Source organism: Falco peregrinus, chromosome W (genome assembly GCF_023634155.1).
Source record: "Falco peregrinus isolate bFalPer1 chromosome W, bFalPer1.pri, whole genome shotgun sequence".
NCBI classification, from domain to species: Eukaryota; Metazoa; Chordata; class Aves; order Falconiformes; family Falconidae; genus Falco; species Falco peregrinus.
In genome coordinates this window covers 1,863,221-1,885,960 of record NC_073743.1, presented here as the reverse complement: position 1 = coordinate 1,885,960, position 22,740 = coordinate 1,863,221, and the positions used below count along the sequence as shown (strand labels likewise).

The window sequence follows — 22,740 nt, the reverse complement described above, 5'->3', positions numbered from 1 at the left end:
CTCTTACTTAACACTATGCGGTTAGCAGCCCAGCCTGCATATCAGGGTGTGTAGCCAGATGTTCTTTGCAAGATACAGGAACTATATACATTGATCACTCTGTTTTCCTTAAGCGTGTGGTTATACAAGGGTATGTAAGACAGAAGGTTACATTTCATCATGCAGTCTTAGCATTGTTCTATATTGACATGAATCAAATGAACACATTTCACAGTCAGCAAGGGCCAGACTGTTCAGGGAAACAAAAACACAAACATCAGCTGAGTTGTATTCTGGGCACCCCAGTTCTCAGTTATCTTATCTTCCTAATCTTGAAAGCAGATTGTCATCTGGAGTTTGCAAAGTGAGTAGAGCAAGACTGGACTGGAATTGAATACAAATAGGTGAATTAAATTGTGAATGGACATGTGAATTGAATAATTCCCAGTTAATGTGATAATATTAGCAAAATGCATTAAACGGATAGTCTCCTTCAGTTCCTGTTGGCATGGAAGATTTTAAGAATTAAATCAGAGTAGCATTTGTTATCACATCATGTATACATTCTACATAAAATACATTATTTTGAACAGTGTTATCAAGTAGACCTAACAGTACAACAATATTGTACAATTGGAGGCTTAACTTTATTGGCTTAAACTTACAATTTAGCCTGCAGCTTTTCCACACAAACCCCTTTCTTGTGGAAAACAGCTACATATGCACAGTGTGGTGTGATGCTTTTAAAAGCAGGCTTCTGTAGCTACAGGTTTTCTAACCATGGGTAGCTGTAATCTTGGTCCTGTTACAGTCACAGCATGCTATTTGTTCCTGTAAGGAAGCAATTACAAGAGAATATTGTCTTTTTGAAAATGCTGTTTCAAAGCTTTTGTAATTTCTGAGGAAGGTGCGACTCAAATACATCCCGAGTCCCCAGAACCGGCTGCTGATATAAATAAACCCCACACTTGTTTGTTGTTGCAAGTCAATCCCGTGTTGGGGGGGGGGAAGAGCCTGACTCATCAGTTCTGAACGCGTGGGCTTGGCAACGCGGCCAGAAATCCGGGCGAGAGCCTTTAACCCGTGGCGGCTGAGCTGGCCTCCTCAATAGTGGCAGCTGTCGCGGACGCCAACGGCCGCCCGGCGGGCCACCCTCCACCCCGTCGCGGCGGCGGCGGCGGCGGCGGGCGGTGCTAGGCCCCTGCGACGCCGAGGTTGTTATGGCAACGGGTTGTGCGAGGCCGCGAGGGGGCGCTGTGAGCCACTCTGGGTCGCGACCATCGTGGCGGTGCGTGTGGGGGTGAAACTGAAAGTGAAGGGCTTGGGCCGCGGTGAAGCGGAACTGAGTCGCTGGCTCTTTCCCATGAGTGCTTGAGCTACTCCCGGCCCGAGCATGTCGGATAGTTTCGACCGAGCTCCAGGTGCTGGCCGGGGTCGAGGAGGCAGCGTGGGTGTGTCGGAGAATGGCGGTGGGGCCTGTTTCGGGGGTAGTGGTTTCCACAGTTCAGGCTCGGCTGAGCAGCACAAGTCAGGCGGCCTCTTTCCGCAGCAGGAACCGTTGCGGCCTCCGAGGACGGCGCCGCTGGGCACTGGAAACGCAGGTACTGGCTGCCGTGCAGCGGCCCCCTCCGCTTTTCCGGAGGCCCCTGATGCCGAAGCTGTTGGGGAGCGGCCTCCTAAACTCCGGCGCGTTCCCTTCCTTTGCGTGCACTGCCCTGCTCCTGCTTCGCTTGCTGCTCCGACACCCCCCCACCCCCCCCCATCCCCTTCGCCGTTCTGTTGCGAGTGGGGTCCCGGGACTTACACACACGCGCACACACACACTCCTCCCTTCGGCCTGCTCACAGAGACGCGTCCTTTCTCCCACACCCTACACCTAAGTACTGAGTGGCCACCATGGCCTGAGGGCTAGGGCTCTGCGCATCCCGGGCGCCTGCCTGGCTACTCACGGCACGGTATGGAGATGAGCTGCGTAGTTGGCCTGACAAGTGCACTTTTCCTTAGATGGAGTGCTCATGTTTCTGAGCTATGGACCTGTGCCTAAGTAAAGGTGTGATGTTGCTTTGCAGCCTGCTTAACAACACCTCTCTGTCCGTCCCTCCCTTTCTGTGCCTGCACATCTGTATGTGTGTTTTATCCATTTGTTAATCTGATTGCAAATGGTCTCAGTCTTCCCCTTATTGAAGAGCTCTTTAACTCTGATCTAAAGGTTTACCAAAAAATAAACCCAACCCAACAGTAACATAAAGTATTGTTTGCTGGTTAGCTTTTTCAGGTAGATATCAGATTCTGTTTTCAATAAATTTAGGAGCTAATCTATAAAGATAGATTTGGAAAATGTGGTTTAAAACCCCCGTTACATAGGGTTTTTTTGCAAATGGTGTACGAGAGCGATGATAGTTAAGTGTCTTTCAGGATTATGCTAAAAATTACTCATGTCTTCCATTTATTGACCTTCAAAGCCTTGCCTTTGCATCTGAAATCTATGAAAACCCCACAAAACCAGCAATCATATCAGAAAAATATGTACTAGTTTCTCAGGTTAGCTCTTTTAGAAAACATGTTTTCATAGGGGAGGAGAAGGCTCTTCCCCCCCCCTTTTTTTTGTGTCACCTTCACATGAACATTGTGTTTGCTTTCTACATGACAGAAAGGCATCTATAGTTTGCTAAAGTGAAAACTTTATCCACATTTAAGAAGAAAACAAAATATTTGAAGTATATTTCTAGTATAAGTGTATTTAAAATCCAAAAAGTGATGTACTCTGTGAATAAATACTAATTTAGCAATTTCTAAGAAAAGCTGTTAACAAAAACTTTTCAGAACACCTGCAACTTGCAAGAATTCCATCTGGATCGCAAGATAAAGTTTTAGTTCCTGATTCTGGACCAGAAATGGCTGAATCTCAGGTGGCTGTGGCTCCTGTGGTAACATCAAAGTTGTCTGTTAAAGCACCTGAGTTTTATCCATCAGGATACAACCAGAACTTCAATCAGAACTTTGCAGTGAGTGTTTATCTTCTCTTTTTAGTATGTACAAATTTACTTATCTTCAAATTAACAATGTTTTCTTGAGATCTTGTGTATCAGATAACTTGGATGCTGCATTTGCTGAAGAGATTCCAAAAAATTCAGATGACAGCCTCCAGAGACACAGCCAGAATGTTAAGTGATAATGAGTGAATGTTATGCTGCATGTGAGTGCCTTTAGTGTGAGATATTTTGCTAAAGCTTGCTGCACATAACAGCATTCCTTGTTGATTACACCAAGCATTGATTATACCCAACATCAAAGTAAGCTGTCTTTTTGGTGACTGCCTCTGTTGTAGTTACATCTGCACTGCATTTTAAGTAAAAGCTTAGCTGCACTTTTATTCAGATTTCACAGTTTTTTGAAGCAAGTGTGGGAGAAAGCTTGAACTTTAGTTTTTTGAAGCACAGGCTTTGTCTTTCCTAAATTTACTGTGCTATAGGTATGATTGTCCATGACTGCCTAACTTCTATGTACCATTGTGTGTATGTGTCTTTTTAATTCCTTCAGTGATATTGTATTGCCAAAGGGCAAAAAAGCAGGGTTAGGCTTATTCCTAGCAGTTAACCTACCCACATACGTAATATGAAATATATTTGCAGCCAGACTAAGGGTAATCTCAGATCAATATTGTAGGTTTGTTACATGATAAAAGTTGATATTTCTTATTTTCTATTCCCCTTGTCTTCCATATTATTGCTGCACTAATTCTACTCCAGGGAAGATCTACGTGAATTCTTGGAATATCTTTTTGTTATGTTATGCAAGCAGACAAATTCTGGTACTATGTATAAATAGATGGGAACTATTTTACAAATACAATCAAGTGATAATCAACAATTATACTGAAACAAATAGATTTTTAATAACTTGCAGAAAAATACTTTATTTGAATGCTAAACATGGTGGTTTGGTGTTTTGAAGTTTTTTCCTCACAGTAAAATCTATGTTGTCTGGATGTTACCAGCTTTGCCAGCTTACTGAATAAAATCACTATCCTGGATAATACAAGCCCATAGCCAATATACAACTGTTGACAAATGCCAATACGAACGTGCTTCAGTGAATGGATAATCTAGGGGGAAAAATGCTACTTTGCCCCAGTATGTTACATGTTTCCTATAAAGAAAAAATGCCATTTTGAATGGCATGCCTGTGCATATGTATAATTACAAAGTTTTGAGGCCAGCAGTGTTGCTTTTTAGGTTTCATAAACTGGGTCCACCTGCAATAAAAATAAGGAATTTAACATACCTTACTATTACACAGATTTTTATCATGAATTTTAGAATTTGAATCAAAACAAAGTTTTGAAAAACTTCTGTTTTTCTGATTTAGAATTAATAATTAGCTTTCACTTATAATGTTGCCTGGAATTTTTAGATCTGAAAACTCACATTGGTTTTGCTATTTATTAGGCAATTATTGTTTTAGAAATAATGTGTTGATATCTTGTTTGATTGTACATTACTGTAATTACTATTTGTGTCCATATAACACTTGATTATTAGATTAATTAATCTCCAGTTAGTTCTGATACTCAAAATTATCGGTTACCTATGAAGATACTTTAAGGCAGGGGTCCTCAAACTATGTCCCGTGGGCTGGATACGGCCCCCCAGGGTCCTCAATCCGGCCCCCGGTATTTACAGAACCCCCCCGCCGGGGGTTGGGGGGGGGAAACCAAGCAGCCGCAGATGACTGTCTGCCACTGCATCCGCGCCGGCCCCCTGGTTAAAAAGTTTGAGGACCCCTGCTTTAAGGGGTACAGCATCCAAGGCATACTAGAATTTTTAGAAAAGGACTGTGGTGGGTTGACCTTGGCTGGATGCCAGGTGCCCACCAAGCTGCTCTATCACTTCCCTCCTCAGAAGAACAGGGAGAGGGGAGAAAATAAGATGGAAAAACCCCAACTTGTGGGTCAAGATAAAGGCAGTTTAATGAAGCAATAGCAAAAGTCACATGTGAGGAAGCGAAGGAAAACAAAAGATGTTATTCTCTGCTTCCCATCAGCAGGTGATGTTTGACCACTTCCCAGGAAGCAGGGCTTCAGTACACATAGCAATTGCTCCAGAAGACAAATGTCATAAATAATGAATGCCCCTTCTTCCTCCTCCTTTCTCTTAGCTTTTATATCTGAGCAGACATCATATGGTATGGAATATCCCTTTGGTCACTTTGGGACAGCTGTCCTGGCTGTCCCCTCCCAAGATCTTGCCCACCCCCAGCCTACTGGTGAGAGGCAGGGGGACTGTTGGTGCGACAGCCTTGATGCTATGGGAGCACTGCTCAGCAGTAGCCAAAACACTGGTGTGTTATCACCACCTTTCTAGCTACCAATACAAAGCACAGCACTGTGAGGGCTGCTATGGGGCTCAGCCAGACCCAATACATCAGGACTTTGGGGAGGAAAGACATCTGTGGTATTCTCTGTTTCTATACAGATGTCTATCCCATAGGAATTTGTGGATGTCTGCAGTAGAATTGGTGACTAGATTTAGGTTTGGATTGCCAGTAGGAAATGTCAGGCTTGTTCTCTGGCATGGGTATATGAAAATAATATGGCTGTCACTCCATCAGAAGGGCATAATGTTCTCACTTATAGTTTTAGGAGTGAGATTTGTATTATCTTAGGTGGAATCTCCCCCCAGCCTCTCTTTTTTTTTTTTTTTTTTTTCCCCCCCCCGTGTGAACCTATACACTCCTGTTAGCCAACTACTGTTTAAAAATAACCAAGAGGAATTTGCTTTACTTTCCCTTAACTGTTACAATATGTGGTGTTGTCTTCTCCGTTAAATCTTAAAATCTGCCAGTGAGAAACACAAGTGGTTTATGTCTAGAAGTTACTGGAGTAAATCTAATTAGTTTTGATAGTATCAAGTGTTACTAATTTACCAATATACAACATATAATAATGTTTGATTTATTAATTTATGTTCCCTGGAATAGTTACTAAAACCTAGACTGCCTTTGAAGTTGCATATTTAGTATAGGTAGATGAATGTGGTGCTGAGTTTAGCCTCTGTGTTTAGTCTTTTAATTACAAAATGGGAAGAGGAGTATGAATACAGGGACACCAATATACTAAATGGGATTGGAGCCCCTTCCAGAACAAGGATGTTTTCCTCCAAGATTGAATTTTTATCAGGTGAGGTTGAGAAGATACCTTCCTCTGTGCTAAATGAGGATCTTTTAACAACCTGATGGCTGTCAGAAAGAGCAGCAGCTTTTACTAGCTACAGCAACTGTATCCCTTACAACCTGTATGGAGAGGTTTTGAACAGGTGGTTTGGAGAGATGCTAGTTCAGCCATATGTGACTAAGCTGCAGTTGTTGCAAGGTAATGTCCTAGTTCTGTGGAACAAAATAGTTTAACTTTATTGTACAGAACTTTTACTGGGCCATTTGAAATTGCCTAGTAAAAGCTGATTTCCTTTAGAGAAATAGAGTATTTAGCAAGTTACACAGAGGCCTGTTAGCTTTTATTTTTGGCTTCATAAGCTCCAGTTAGAATCGTAGAATACTTTAGGTTGGAAAGGACCTCTGAAGTTCTTCTGGTTCAATCCCCAACTCAAAGCAAAACCAATTTGGATCAGGCTGTTGAAGGCTTTATCCTTATGAGTAGTAACAATTTGCCACCATTTCCTTAAACCCTTTTTTTTTTTTTTCCTATTTCTGGTGGGACACATTAAGTAACTGTCTTCAGTATTCACTGGGCAAATATTCTACTTAATTAAATATCTGTAGTGGGTTTGTGTGGCAAGGTTTTGATAGCAGAGGGTCTACAGGGGTGGCTTCTGTGAGAAGATGCTAGAAGCTTCCCCTATGTCTGATGGAATCAATGCCAGCTGGCTCCAAGATGGACCCACTGCTGGCCAAAACCAAGTCAATCAGTGATAGTAGTGCCTCTGCGATAGCATATTTAAGAAGGGGGAAAAAAATCTGCACAACAGAATTGCAGCAGAAGAGAGGAGTGAGAATATGTGAGAGCAACAACTCTGCAGACAACAAGGTCAGTGCAGACGGAGGGGGAGGAGGTGCTCCTGTTGCTGGAGCAGAGATTCCCTGGCAGCCTGTGGTGAAGACCATGGTGAGGCAGGCTGTCCCCCTGCAGCCTGTGGAGGTTAACAGTGGAGCAGATATCCACCTGCAGTCTGTGGAGGACCCCACATCAGAGCAGGTGGATGCCCAAAGGAGGCTGTGACCCCATGGGAAGCCCATGCTGGAGCATGTTTTCTGGTGGGACTTGTGACCCTTTGGGGGACCCATGCTGGAGCAGTCTGTTCCTGAAGGACTGCACCCCGTGGGAGGGAGCCACACTGGAGCAGTGTGTGAGGAACTGCAGCCTGTAGGAAGGACTCGTTGGAAAAGTTCATGGAGGACTGTCTCTTGTGGGAGGGACCCCATGCTGGAGCAGGGGAAGAGTGTGAGGAGGAAGAAGCGACAGAGGCAATGTGTGATGAACTGACCGTAACCACCATTTCCTGTTCCCCTGCACTTCTGGGGGGGGGGGGAGGTAGAGAAATCGGGAGTGAAGTTAATCCTGGGAAGAAGGGAGGGGTGGGGTGAAGGTGTTATTAAGTTTTGTTTTTTAGTTCTCATTATCCTACTCTGGTTTGAATGGTAATAAATTAAGCTAATTTCCTGAATTCAAGTCTGTTTTGCCTGTGACATAATTGTTGAGTGATCTCCCTGTTCTTATCTTGACCCATGAGCCTCTTGGTTGTTTGGTTTTTTTCTCCCCTGTCCAACTAAGGAGGGGGAGTGACAGAGTGGCTTTGGTGGGCACCTGGCATCCAGCCAGGGTCAAATTACCACAACGTCATAAGAAATGTTTCTAGTTTTTCTTCAGTTATATTGATGTGTCCCTCATTAGCTTAAGTTGTATACCCTTACAACATGGATCTTTGAAGAATTTTGGAAAATCTGCATTTCCCCCCACACGTTCTTCACAACTTGTGAAATTAATGTTAGTACTTGATTTTCATCAGTGTATAGCTGTCTTGCTCCGCAGTTCATATCCAGGGCTTTTATCTTTCACAGATTCGTGTCGTTTCACAGTAGAGAAGAGACGAAAGCGTTTTGAAGACAGAAAGTAAAGATATCCCCTCATTAAGGGAGGGGTGGTGGGGAAAAGGAGAATATAATTATTGACTTTATAAATATATTCATGTCCACTAAGTAAAGAAGAACTGGTTTATCGTTTTTAGCTCATTTTTTCATTACAGTAGATAGATGTTAAATCTTTTTCATGCTAAATAGTAGATCAGTTGAGAATTCTGATATCCTGTATGTTACCCTTATGTCTTGAATCACTAATTAGAAGTCAGTTCTTTAGCAATCTTTTTTCAGGCTCCTGTTTGTGCTTCTGAGATCTCATATGAGATACTTCTCACAATCTTTTGTATAGTGTGACAAAGTAAATTTTTTGTACTGTTATTACTAGTTACATCACAAAGTATGTTGCTTCCTATGTTATTCCTCTCATATACTAGCATTGTAATAATTCAGAACAGCATTGACTTTAGAGACTGTTGCATACATTCATTTTTGAATGGACAAAATTAGCAGCCTTCTGTTCCATCAGCAGAAGCATAAACATTGATAAAGTGGTATTGTTCCCAGCTCCCCCTTTCTTTAGGGACTAGGTGCATTTAGGTCTGATTTTTAACCTCAGTAACTGCAAATTAATGCAATACCATTTGAATAGTTTCATTTCATGCCTTGTAGTCTTTCATCCATTGCCAAGAGATGCAAATTTGTTGACTTTAAAAGATCAGTTTTCCTGGCTGTGTTTTATACATGGGAATGCTATGCTGTACTGTATTTCTGTAATTTCTCCCCCTCCTGCATATTTTGGAGCATTTTTGCACTCTATGTAAGCTCAAAATATTTTGTTTCCAATTTCAATTATTTTTCCTTCTACAGTTCATATATCTGTAGCACAGATTGTGTGCACATCAGGAAAGAGTGTTGAGCCTCAGTTTGGTAGTTTTATTCTTTACTTTGTTAGTTGATCTTACACCTAATTTGGCAAACTGATTTCTTTTAAATCTGTATTTTGATGTCTTTTGCTGGGAGACCCTAATCTATAAAAACATGTTACCTAGTTCTTTAAGATGATAGGACTACTGGAGCATTCTGATACATTGAGGTCTATGCTCTCTAAAAATGTTTAAGTGAACTGTGTAATGAAAATCACTATCAAATATGCAGAGTATCAGGAGTTACTCAAGACTAAGGACTATATGGTTACTTCAGGAGATAATAAGTGTAACAACTTTATTTTAGGTTCCTTTTAAATAGCTGGTATATTGTTTCACTACTATAGGATTCATCCTTTGAAGATGGATATGATGGCTATCTGACTTTGGCAGAATATGTACAAGACTTCCTAAATCATCTCGCCGAGCAACCAGGTTGTTTTGAAACTGAAATAGAGCAGTTTGCCAAAACACTGAATGGCTGGGTCACTGCAGATGAAACTTTGCAAGAACTTGTTGAACTCGTATATCAGCAGGTAGCCTGTGTATTCTGTCTTATAACACGGATGTTATGCCTCTGTTACCTAGTGTCCAAGACATGCATGCTAGTATTATTATATAATTTTCCCTACATAGTATTTTAACAGTTTGATTTTTTTTCTTTTTAGACTGAAACGTACAGGGAAAGATTTTTCTCAATAAACTGAAATGATAGCTCAAGTATGGGATACTTGGCTGGTTGATAGATTTCCATGATTTACTCTGTTTCCTTTGCTGTGTATTTGAATCTCCTGGGTCACATACTAGAATTGAAATTACAACAGTTATAAAGGAGTTACATTTGAATTGCTGGATTTATATAGTATGGACTGAAGAAACTCTTAAGCAATGTCAGCTGTACATTTTTATCCTACAAAAAATTCTTCATAATACTTATAAATTTATTTTTTTTAAATACCAAGGAATTAAATATCTACCTACTGTACACATCACCCTTTGGGAAATGCTCTTTTACCGACAGGCTTTGTTCTTCATTTGGAATTATACCTATTTCAGAACAGCGTAGTTGGAAAAAAGGAAAGCTAGTCTGCTGGTAACTAGGTCCAGTCCCATTGATGGCCATGGAAATGAGGACAGAGACCTTGAACTGAACTCTGTACTAATTGGGGAGCCATTGGAAAGAACAGCTTAATGTGTGTTGCTAAGCAAATGAGCTGCTGTTAGAATTTTCTGGGCTTGCTGCAGAGAATGAAGTCATGCTTGTGCTTGCTATTTATTACATTGGGGGTGTCACTTTCCTGAGTTGCTTTCAAATTCTGCCTTGAAGAATGTAAACTTTATTTACCTTTTAAGTGCAAATACTTGCAGAATTTTTTTACTGTGAAATAATCTGGGGTATGTAGAAGCTGCATGACTAGTCATTGTACAGAACTGTAGAGTCTTAAGTTTCTTATTATAATTACAGAATTGATGCACGTTTAATTCAGAACAGTTTAGTTAGATGTTAAGATTACCTGTTCTGTGTTTGGCAGCATCATTTTCCCATCCTTTATTTGGACTCATGGAGAATAGTTAATAAAAGATGAAAATATTCCATATAACTTTATTGGAAGAAAAAAAAAGATGAATTTATCCTATTTATAACTTTATATATGTTAAATAGACTCATTTAATGTAAGTCTTTTAATGTTGCCCCTTCTTCTCTACCTATTTAAAATGAGTCCAATGTTAAGGTTGGCTATGCCTTCCTTAACTGAGAAGCATTGAGTGTTATCAGTCTGAAATATAACAGTTTTATGTGAAAAATAAAATATAGCTCAATGCAAAATGCTGTCCTAGTATCCAAAAGCATATGATTTTAGCTGTTATATGTCTGTGTACAATAGTGTTTGAGTGTCAGTCAAATATGCTTATTATTCTTCTGTCGAGCTTCTGCTCAAGTATTTGTTTCCTCGTCCTGGTTTATCACAAAACTTCAATTAAAATTTCTGAAGTATGTTTATAAGCATCTGCTTCAGTGATGTTTGAGCAGATTTATAGATGCTAGGTTTGTGAAGGAAAAAGGCCAAAATGAAAGAAACCCAAGTCCTGTACAGTCTTCTCTTCATCTGGGTATCGGGTATCATAGCCTGTCTATAAGAATGAATTATCTACTTCCCCCTGTTCTTCCTAATCCATTTATGTCTCAACAGAGTGAAGTGCCAGTTCTCTTGTCTTCCAAAAGCTGAACACTCTGACTTCATGGATTAAGAATCTTGACTGTTTAGTTAATACAGTGGATAGTTGCTGTTACAGCAACTAAAATTTCTCAAGATACATATTGGTAGACTAGCCTTCATGTTTAGATTGTAACTTTTTGAGTTGGAGGTAAACTGGGATTACCAAGCAACAGTAATTCAGGGAAGATGTTATTATACTATAATGATTGGTTATGAAGATGATGTGAGGTGGTTTTCTTTGGTCTCTGTGTGCTATGCCAGGTCATAATACCCAAAATTGAATTGTTTCAGTATTTGATGCAACCACAAATACAGACCAACTAATTAGGAAGATAATGGTTTTAAAAAATACACGAGGTTTGAGGAAGTCGGGTGTGGGTTTGGTTGTGTTATTTTTAGGAAAGAGTAATTTAAGTGATGTTTTTTGCCTTATAAAAAGGGAGGCATCTCTTCTAGTCCAAGGAACTGATTGAATCAAAGCACCAAAAAGCTCGTTTGCTATTTCACATGCCTCTTATGGGAAACTAAAGTAGAATTGACTATCTTAAGTAATTAACTTAAGTAATTAAATTTGTTGTATCTTCCAAAGATACCTCAGTTCTTTCCAGCAATGTTATGCACATAGTACAGTTACATTGAGTGTATATTTTCCTCTGCCTGTAGAAGATAACTAGCTATAATGCAATGACATGATAATGGCAAGATGCTTTTTTCAAACATGTTAGAAGGAGAAGTATGCAAGGACATCTATAGCACTAATAGATGATCAAGATGTAAAAGGAACGTTCAAAGATGATAAAGCCAAAGGAGAAATTTAATGAATTATAAGTATCCCTGGTTTTGGGGTTTTTTTTTGGTAGAGTTACTTAGACCAGAACATCTTTTCACTGAAGCTGTATCTGAGAAATAATCTCAAATTCAACTCTTGTTAAAAGAGAGTTCAAAACAAATGAGCAGTAATAAATGGCCAAAATAAGGGGATGTTCTGCTTTAAGTTCTAAGAGAGGTTGAATGTAGACACTCATGAAAACAGTAATTGGGAATTCATCTCTTGAAATTTTCAAGTATCGGATTTAAAGCAAAATATTTTTCAGACAGTGTGTGTTGTGGAATCTTGTTGCCACCACCTGTTTTTAGATGATAAAAGTATAAATGTTCAACAGTAACTGTATTTGTTTTAGAAAAAAGGACTCATCAAGAGCTATTAACTGTAATGATACAGTTTTAATATCTGAATCAGGAGTTTGCTATTCTGTAGTTTAATTAATCTTCTGCTCTTCAATTATCTAGTCAACTGTTGTTAAACACAGTTTTCCAAAAAGCTTTTAAAGGCATTTCCTGATAACCTAATAATGACTTTTATGAATAATTTATTTTTCCATTTTTATTTTGGAAGGCCACATCTGTCCCAAATTTTTCCTACATGGGAGCACGGTTGTGTAACTATCTATCTCACCATCTAACTATTAGTTCGCAAAGTGGGAACTTCCGACAGTTGTTACTTCAAAGGTCAGTGTCAGCATGTTATTTTAAGTGCATTACTTTCTTAGGTTGTCTTCCTCTTTTTGTATGTAACTCTTAACATAGCATGCAGAGAGGTACATATTTAAAATAGAAGTTTAGATTGAGGATTATTAATGCACAGGTACATACTGGATATCAAATACATATATTTAAAATATTTTTATATTTTTAAATATGGAAATAGGACTCAATTCGGGGTTCTGTAGGCTCTTTTGATCTGTGTATATTAGACTGGTACTGAATTACAGGGTAAATGTAATGCAGTACATAGAGAGAATCCCCAACCCTGGACTGAAAAGCTAGTCAACTCTATACTAAATGCACATACATGTACTGTCCTTGTCCTTTGACTCTTATTTCATTGTGTTTTTTCTTTAATTACTTTTCTGGCTGCAGTTGTGTAAAGATTATTCATTGATTGGCTAACTGACTTTACACCTATGAAGTAGATGCATAAAATCCAGGATAAATTTCTTCAATTTTCAGTTACTACAGAATTTGAGGGCTTATGGTTTAATAATTATTAGACTTCATAGTTGATAAAAAAAGCAATGTTTTTCAAATGGATGCATTTCCTTTTAAATCTTACTGTATGACATTTGAAGGAGTAGTACACTTCAATACTTAAGAATTCTTTAGAAATTAGCCTTTTTTCTTTAAGGACTTTTGGCTTTCTAAGCTTCAGACTTGCTCCTTATTTTAAAAGTTTCATTTAGTCCACTTATGTTTAGGAGCAAAGGAATGATAAACTTAAAAGATCATCAAAATGCATTGCTGTTAATTGAGAATGGTACCTTATGGAGAAGCTGATTTCCCCCCCCCCCCCCCCCCCCCCTTATCCCAAAGCAGATGAGTCTTTTTGCCTTCAAAGTTATCACTTTTATCTTGTGGTTGGCTTTGGTGGGTGTTTTGTGTGTGTGTGTTTGTTTTTGTTTAAACTATGTTTGTTACTTGAACAATACATTGAAGGAATTCCCTGTTAATGTTGGATTATCTGACTCCTGGTTTTAGAGCCAATCCAATGGATAACATTCCTTTTGGCACCCTGAAGCCATAAATTTAAAGTTGTTTATGTTTTTATTGCTAATATGGATGGAATTGGGGGGAAAGAGGGAGATAAACAAGCTAACAATATGAATACAGAGAACTCCTGTTTCTCAGCCTAAGTTTCTGCTTCAAATTTTTTTATTTCAACTCCTTAAATTTTTCAGTTTCTCAGTTTCTCTTAATCTATTACATAACCATTGAGAATATGTTGGAGGTTGTCTTGCTTTCCTTCTTATTTCAAATATTTTTTAATTTGGTTTTGAACTGCTATGTGAACTTGTATATTTTTGACACAGGTGTTAAATACTAGAAAATTACCCCACTGCCATGTTATCTTAATCCTCAGTATCTGCATTTATATCTAAATTATGCATCACTTTCACTTAAAATGATGGGATCAAGAATTTATCTAATAAGTGTAAAGGCCTCTAAGACAATGTGGGCAGCACCCTGAAAGGGGGAAAATGTCTTTCAGAGTATACCTACTTTTATTTCTGTTATGTTTGGATGCCCATGTTAAACTTCCTGGACCCATATTCTAATATATAAACTGTGTAACTTAATTGTCTTTTGATTTTTACAGGTTGCAATTTGCTCTATTTCATTCTGCTGTCTTGGACATCTCAGTGCTTGAAAACAATCATGTAATCATATGTATTCATCTAGAAGAATAAAAATCCACATTGTCTTTGTGAAGTCCTCTCACTTCCTTCACAAATGCTGAATGCTAGGAAGTATGATTTAACAGTTTTAATGCAGTGAATAAGTTCTTAGCATTCTATTAAATAAGTAGCATGATACATATGTTGGGATGTCTACAGATTATATGATTTTTGTTTTAATGTCTTCAGGTGTCAAACAGAGTATGAAAACAGAGATGAAGCTGCCAAAGGAGACAAGACTACTAGAAAACAATTTCATGCCTTTGTGTTGTTCTTAGCTGAACTTTACGTTAACCTAGAGGTAAGATGGCAGTTGCATGTCAGATGGTTCTTCATTAATTTTTGTTGTGTTTAGGTAAACACTAAAATGGAATATCATTTGAGATGTGTTTTTTTAAGGGAGAGGGGAATAAAGTAAAAGAACTTTAGAACAGTTTCATTATAATGTGTGTCCAAGAAACAGATAAACAAAAAAGGACAAGATCACCAGAAGAGAAGTCTATAAAGATATTTTTTTTTTAATAAAAAGAAAAATTAGTAAGAATTCATAAAAAGAACCAGCCATAAATCACCTTTGGAATTAAGCTTTTGGTATTTTCTTTTGTCTGGTAAAACTACCATATTATTGCACTTAACCGACATAGGAAATGTTACAACCTAGCAGAAGCAGATCAGTATCAGTAACCCATGTAAATCAATATTCAGCTACTAATAGGAGCTATTATCAAATGCTTGAGGAAGATGTGGGAATCTTCAAAATGAGCAATTAAAAATGCAGACCTTTAAAGAGATTTCTTCAAAGGTTGAGTCCTAGGCTTATACATAAAGCATGAAATCTTATATCTAAATCAGTTTTTTGTATCTGATCTGTACAAAAAACTGTATGTGCACATAATTCTTTTACTCTTATACCTGTGAGTTTGATAAGGTCACTGACTGCTGTAGTGCCCTTAAAAATATATTTTTCACTGGATTATTTCAAAGATTTGATTTAAGCAGACACCATTAAAAACGTTCTGCTGGCATGAGGAAAGAAAACTCTCTGACTCTTCCATTTTTGTTCATAAGTGGGCCTTGAAATCTAGTTTTCACTTGCTAGAATTAAAAAGGAATTTTTCCAAAGGATTTGGGGGAGGCGGAGCTGCCCAGATTGGAGTATACCATTTATTTTTAAACTGTTTTCTATAATTTTTAAATGTATCGAGTGCCTTCTAGAAGTAAGCTACTCTACAGCTATAGAGAATGCATAATGTAGGATGGGAAAGAGCATGGGATTCTGAGAATTTGGGATGATGTGGACTACTTGCCAGGCATTTTGCAGCTTTTCTTTGCAATTCATTAGCAAAGAAACAAAATGCTATGCAAGCATTGTTATGTATATGTCAGAATACTAAGCATACTACTCAAAGTCTGTGTTCTAGAATAGTTACAGTATTTAGCATATTCTTCCAACTGAAAAGGTCAGCAATGTTAATCACAAATCAAATCATACAGCATTTGAGAGAGAAAATGTGACTAAATTAATTTCTAAACCTGAAGTCTTTTAGATGTGGTTTGTTTTTTTAAAATATATTTTTCAGATTAAAGGAACAAAGGGACAGGTAACACGTGCAGAAATTCTTCAAGAAGGCCTTCGGGAATTACTAAATGCGCTCTTCTCTAATCCTGTGGATAATAATTTGATGTGTGCAGTGAAGCTGCTGAAGGTGAGACAGTAGTTTTAAAAGAAGAAAAATTAGTTTTTAATTCTTTTAAATATATCATCATAGTTCTGAATGAAAGAGGGAAGCTCATGAGCACTACTTGTTTATATAATGTAGATCATAATATATTTTAAATACAAATACTAAGATACTTTGATTTTTTTCTTCTTAAGATTTTTTTTTTTTCATCTGGAATAAGTAAAAATAGGATACGTGACAGCTGATGGTAGAAAGTGAGGAAAATGAGACATGGTCATATATAGTTCCTGCTGGTGAACCAGTGTGTGTGTGTGTGGGAATCAAAAGCCTATTTCTTTGTGCCACAGGCTAGAATGGATTTCTGGGCCACAGATTCAAGATCCAGCCTAACAGAGTTAGCCACATCACATGATCCCTTCTGTAGGTCAGCACTATAGTATGTGGTTAACAGCTATAAATGAAGTAATATGGAGAGATTTCTAATTATGGGTAATTAGAAATTGATAATTTATTAGGTAAAAGGATGGGAGGGAGTGTGTCAATGCATCCCAAGTAACAGGATGGTCAAATGCAATCTCCATGTCCCACTGATGCGCAACTTCAGAAAGATGAAGTGTAATGATTTTTCACAAGAAATCACTGCAGTATTAAAAAAATGTTACATGTATGCATTTTGTTGTAATGTGACTGTTTCACAGTGTAATTAAATTGCTGGAGAGTTGTTTCAAAATCATGTTTCAAGACTGAAAGGAGGAAAGTGAACTTCTCGGCAACATAAACATTGGACATAGAGTTATTTTAGACTACAGACAGTATGATAAACTATGCGCAAGGTCTATTAATCTGTTTAGTAAAAAGATATAGGAGATTGGGACCTTTGACCCTCTGGTAGTTGCACACTGCATCTAAATGTTATGGATTGTTACAGAATCTCTTCTGTTGACAGTTTCTTAAAGTTTATAATTTGTTTAAAAAAGAATATATTACTAATTCCTTGTCTTTAGTTGACAGGCTCAGTTTTAGAAGATGCCTGGAAAGAAAAAGGAAAGAATGATATGGAGGAAATGATTCAGAGAATTGAAAATGTTGTTTTGGATGCAAACTGTAGCAGGTGAGAAGATAAATTTGTGTGCACTGATTTGTTTTTATATTAAACGGAACACCTTAAAAATCTTCAAGAACAAGGAACATGTCCAAAACTACCTTAAAAATTTACATTTATGAAAAATAAGGTGATATTTGGTCACTTCCTATGTAACAAAAAGTAATTTTCAGTTGGGATGTGTGTGTTTCACTTTTGGGGTTTTTTTATTTTTATCTTTTATTAGAGATGCATGTTTCACTTAATGAGATGGTGGTGTGTGTTTGGTGGTTTTCTTGTTTGTTTTGTTTTTTTAAAAACCTTTAAATGTTGAAATCTCCCTTAAGTGCTTTAGGCTATAAAAGCATGTATAAATAAAAAAATGCAGTACTGGTGATATCTCATAGTTTATATTTAATGCTGTTATATTCAGATTTAAAAGTATAGTATACAAATCACTATAAATGTAAGGGCAAAATGGAATATGCTTTATTTTTCTTCTCCCTGGAGAATATACCTTTTTGGCAGGTTCTTAGTACAAGCTGGAAAAGAATAAATAGTTGGCTAATGTATTCTGTTTCTCAATTTGCAATTAACTGCATGCATGAGGTTATCTTATTCTGCCTGCTGTATTTCATCCTCATTCTTGCAAACTTACTAAAAAACAGATAGAGGGTTCAGATGTTGTGACCTCAACTCTTTCCACACGGAGGGAGGACAGCATGTAGCTTGTAGCATCTGTTGGTTAAAATTTAGCTGTCTCCCAGGGAAGATGAGGAAAAATCTTGCTTCAGGAACCAGAGAAAATAGATAGCACAAGCCCAAGGCTTCAAAGACACAGAAGTATGAACTTCTTTTAATACAGGAAACAACTGATGATTTTTTTTTTCCTCCCCTTAATGAGACTCACTGAACTTTTCTTCATGGACTTGCTTAAAAGAAGAAAGCAATTTCTTTTATTCTAGGGATTAAATGGATGGTTGTCGCAGCACTCCCCAAACTATCAAGCTGCAACAAGGTCTTTTACCATCTCATACCAACACACTCTTCATGCAGGTCCCTCTGCTGCCTTTTCCTTGTCTTTCCTCACCCAGGGCATACATTCTCTCCTCTCTCTGCTTCTTCTTCCTCTCTTCTTTGGCTGCTCCCTCTTCATTAGCTGCCCAACCTCTCAACAGAACCAGCCACAGCTGCACCTTATCTACATCATCCAACCCACCACCCCTGAAGCCAGCCCACAGCTGTATATTATCAATGCTAATTAACCTGCCTTCATTCCTCTACAGATGGTGACATCTAATGTATTGGAGACATTACTTTTCATTGACTACAGAACTGCAATGTGATTTAGAGAGCTAAAGTTAGGAGCACAAATTAGATGATTAAAATACAATTTGAAGATCACCCCCTATTTTCCTCAGTACTATCCTTTTATAAGAAAAGGATTTATTCCTCAACTTGTGCTGCAGGTTTCATATCTTGATTTAAAAACTATAGCAGTTTCTATTTCATATGGACTCCTGCACCACAGAGGAAGTAGAGGGAGTGAGCGTCTCATAATTGAGAGGGACACATTAAGCATCTAGACTTGCAGGAGAAAAAAACCCCTAACTCAAAATTATCTGCAGACTGGGCCAAATTTTGTCCTTTTTGGAGCTTTTCTTGACATTTAGATATCTAGTATATGCAAGATACAGCCCAATTATTGCTTAGCACAAAACATTCTAACTTTTATGGTGCTTATGTTTATTTCAGAGATGTGAAACACATGCTTCTGAAACTAGTAGAACTACGATCAAGTAACTGGGGTAGAGTTCATGGAACTTCTCCACATACAGAAGCTACCCCTGAAAATGACCCAAACTATTTTATGGTAAGAATGTAGACAACTTCAGTTCCTTAATGTGAATTTAACTTGATTTATAGACAATCATATTGCTGAAAGCTGCAAACAACTGTCTCTGAACGCATATAACTTACTGTATAACTTTATTCTTAGAATGAACCAACATTTTATACTTCTGATGGTGTTCCTTTCACTGCAGCAGATCCAGGTATGTCACAAGCTTAGCATACCTGTCTTCTCAATCTTCTTTAAAAAGTTGTAATTAAGTTTATGTCCTGTTGAAGTACATAAAAAGTTGTTCTTAAAATATCTGAAACTCATACAACTTAAGACAAAATTATGTCAGAATTCCTGGCTTAGTGTAACACATGCCTTATTCTGTATTAAAAGAAGGTAAATGCTTGAAATGGAGAATGTGCATTTGAGTTCATATAGTTCAGAAGAATTTATGCCATAGTCATCGGTGCTCGGTACCTCCAGGAAGCCAGAAATCTTCAAGTCATCTTTTGTTTGTCCTTTGTTAGTAGCAAAAGGATTTGTTTCTGCCTTGGTTGGTTTGTTTTCTATAATCTGAGCACAACATGGCATGACATCATTTGAGGTAAAGACATCTGTGACTACCTTTACAGTTCTCTGGGAAGATAGATATCATTCTTAGAGGTTGATTAATGTCCTGAGAAAACACTGTAGCAGGAGGTTTTTTCTATAATGTTTCATGCCACTTACAGTTTCATTAAATAGGCTATTTTCAAACTGTATAGATGTATGTTAATTTAGAGGGCTAGTCTTGTGTATTACTTGGTCTTATTTTTACTATGCCAGATTACCAAGAAAAATACCAAGAGTTGCTTGAAAGAGTGAATTTGTTTCCAGATTATGAAGAAATTGGAACAGATCTATCAGGACCTGGAGATCAGTATGTTTTCTTTTTGAGTGGTGGTGGTTTTTGTTTGTTTCATTGTTTTGGGTTGGTTTTAACAGTAGTTATTTTTACTGTAGACTTAGGAATCCAATCTTGACAAAAATGAAACTAAATAATATAATTATTATTTAGCTCTACAATGGAAGTTATGTATTTGCTCAGGTTTAAGTTGGTTTGTAATCACACAAGTTTGAAACAAATTTTATATTTATCCAAGTAGGGCAATTAAATTTCAGATATTTTTTGCACATGTACAAACATACTCTCTTCTACGTTTAAAAAAAAACCAAACATGCAAGCAAAATGAAGCAATAGACCTTCAGGTGTTGGTAGTGAGGCAACCTAAATTCAACTGATGCACATACACATCCTAACTAGAAATTACAAAATTTTCAGTGTCTTTCAAAGGGAGGAGGTTATTAAGTTTCTCTCCTCAGGATAAGTAGCATTCCCTCAATTAAATGGCTATTCGATATTTCTGTAGAACAAGAAAAGCAACCTAATGGCAAAAGGGGAAGCAATAGATGGGAATATAGTCTGATTTTCTGACGCTGGTTTATAAGAATTTGATAGGAAAACAGTGAAAGAATTACAGTCTAAAATAAATTGCTCTGAACTTTGTACTCATCTGGTTGAAGGAGGAGTTTCAGATCATTATTTGATACACAAAAATATTTTCAGTGTTGTGTTTTGTGTGATAAGAGTTCTGGTCTGGATTGATGTTTTTATTAGTAAATTAGAAAACTTAGATGACACCTAGCTCAGGGGAGTTGCAGGAGCTTTGGAAGATAAATTAGAGATGTCATCAGAAATCAACAAGCTCATACTGTGGAAAAAACTACCCTCATGAACTGCTGTACTTAGAACAAATTAAATGCAAAATGGAGGCAGACAGCAGTTAAACACAGCAAATCTGAAGTGACATGTGGAAGACTGTGAGTCAACCTTCATGCAAGGTGACTGTGGAACCTTCTTTATTGAAGTCTTAAGAAAAGCTCAGACAAATCTGTCCTGATCCTCTGTCAACTATTTCTCATGACTGACATCAGGGAGAAGGGTTCTATGTTGAGTTCCTTTTAAAGTCTATACTTCTACAGGAAAGGAGGAACAAATAAATATGTAGACCGCTTCTTTAATGTGTATGCCGATTCCCTTGTTTGGAACTAAGGCACAGAAGATAATAAGCTGGGCACCTGAAACTAATGCACACTTTGAGAGTCAATAGCTGCTGACTTATTTTAAGGCCATTTAGCATTATATACACTATCATGTTCAAGCTACAACTCTGTTGTCCTAGTTTATGGTGATGAATGCTCCAGTTGGACTTAAACAAGGAACACTCAAGTTACTTCCCAATAACTGTGAGGAGAAAGCAAGCTATTCAGTAATCCTCATCACTTCCCAGCTTTATTTTGAAACTCTGTGGTAGTCTCCACTCTGTGCAATACTAATTATCATTAATGGGATCCGGTCTTTTCTCTGACCTAAATGAGACGGATTTTTTCTGAAAGACTCGTTACCATGTAATAGAAGGTAATATAAGGCAGATGCAAAAGGGAGGTAAATTAAGTTTGCCTTCTTTCATATATGAACAAATAGGAATACAGGTTTTTCTATATAAATATATTTTTTCTGACTAGCGTGCAACTGAGAAAGTTGATGCAGTATTTGAACTTGGATGTTAACCAACTATAATTATGCTAATATTATGCTAATTATGTTTTTGTAAATACATCCGTGCAAGTGCATTATTAAATCTTGGAAAGTTTTTATCGTATTATTGTATTTTGCCATCATCTTGGAAACTATTTTCGTCTCTTAATCTGTGGACAGCATAAGATGATCTAAAATGGAGAGTGTAGCAATTTGTATGTATCTATGCTGCTTTAAGGCTTCTGTTTGTTTCCCTAGTACCCATAATTTTTTACTTCTTTGTCACCTTTTAGTAAATGTCATAATTAACTACTACTTATAAAGCTCTGTGTTCTATTTGACATCTACATAAATATTTCACTTATTTACTGTTTCTGAAAACCTGTATGTAAACTTAACATTTTTTTGTGGGGTGTGTTTTGTTTTTTTTTTAAGGTGTTTTGATGACCTTGATGACCAGATGGATCCAGAAATTGAAGAAGCATATGAAAAATTCTGTCTAGAATCAGAACATAAGAGAGAACAGTGAGATGTTACACATTAATGTTAGATTATTAAACCAGTTTAGGTATGGATAGAATACAGGGGGATACAAAAATTGTAGCAAAATAAGGAAGTTTACCTTAGTACTTGGAAAAAGTTATATAATTTCCATTTTGTTAAACAAAATCTGCCAAAACCTGTAAACTTATGCCCTGTAACTTAAAATGCTGTGTATGTATCATAGTTTATTTTATGAACAGGTATATGAACAATGTTTTGGCTGTAATAAAATTGATTTTAAAAGTATCATAATGGAAATTAAAATTTAATGGAGAACTGTCCCATAAAATTTCTCTGAGGGGGGATAAAGAGGAAGAATAACTTCATCTAAATTGAATTGCTTGCTTGGTTTAATATACATTAGGACTTATCAGATCTTGTATATGGTAAAAAGGTATTTAACTAAAGAGCATATGATCCAAATACAGACTTATTTTATTTTATTTTTTTAGATCAAAATCATGAAATCATGAGAAGTGGTTTGTGAAGGATTTGTTCAAAGGCTTGCCATTGCTCAGGGCCCCATTTCAAATCATTCTTTAGGGTCATGTGATAGAGAGGGCTTACA

At 37.4% G+C, this 22,740-nt stretch overlaps 1 protein-coding gene across 2 annotated transcripts; it reads left to right on the top strand.

Moving 5' to 3' along the window:
* Positions 1-1,249: 1,249 nt before the first annotated feature.
* LOC129782586 (polyadenylate-binding protein-interacting protein 1-like) lies at positions 1,250-22,448 on the top strand. Of its 2 annotated transcripts, XM_055792781.1 has the most exons (11): positions 1,250-1,580; positions 2,803-2,984; positions 9,341-9,529; positions 12,609-12,721; positions 14,635-14,746; positions 16,026-16,151; positions 17,132-17,238; positions 18,964-19,081; positions 19,208-19,262; positions 19,877-19,970; positions 22,065-22,448. In XM_055792781.1, exons 1-11 carry the CDS (start codon positions 1,373-1,375, stop codon positions 22,156-22,158), a joined length of 1,398 nt encoding a protein of 465 aa, XP_055648756.1. In that variant the 5' UTR covers positions 1,250-1,372; the 3' UTR covers positions 22,159-22,448. The 2 variants fall into 2 exon arrangements, with proteins under 2 accessions (XP_055648756.1, XP_055648757.1); XM_055792782.1 differs by lacking the exon at positions 19,877-19,970.
* Positions 22,449-22,740: the final 292 nt, after the last annotated feature.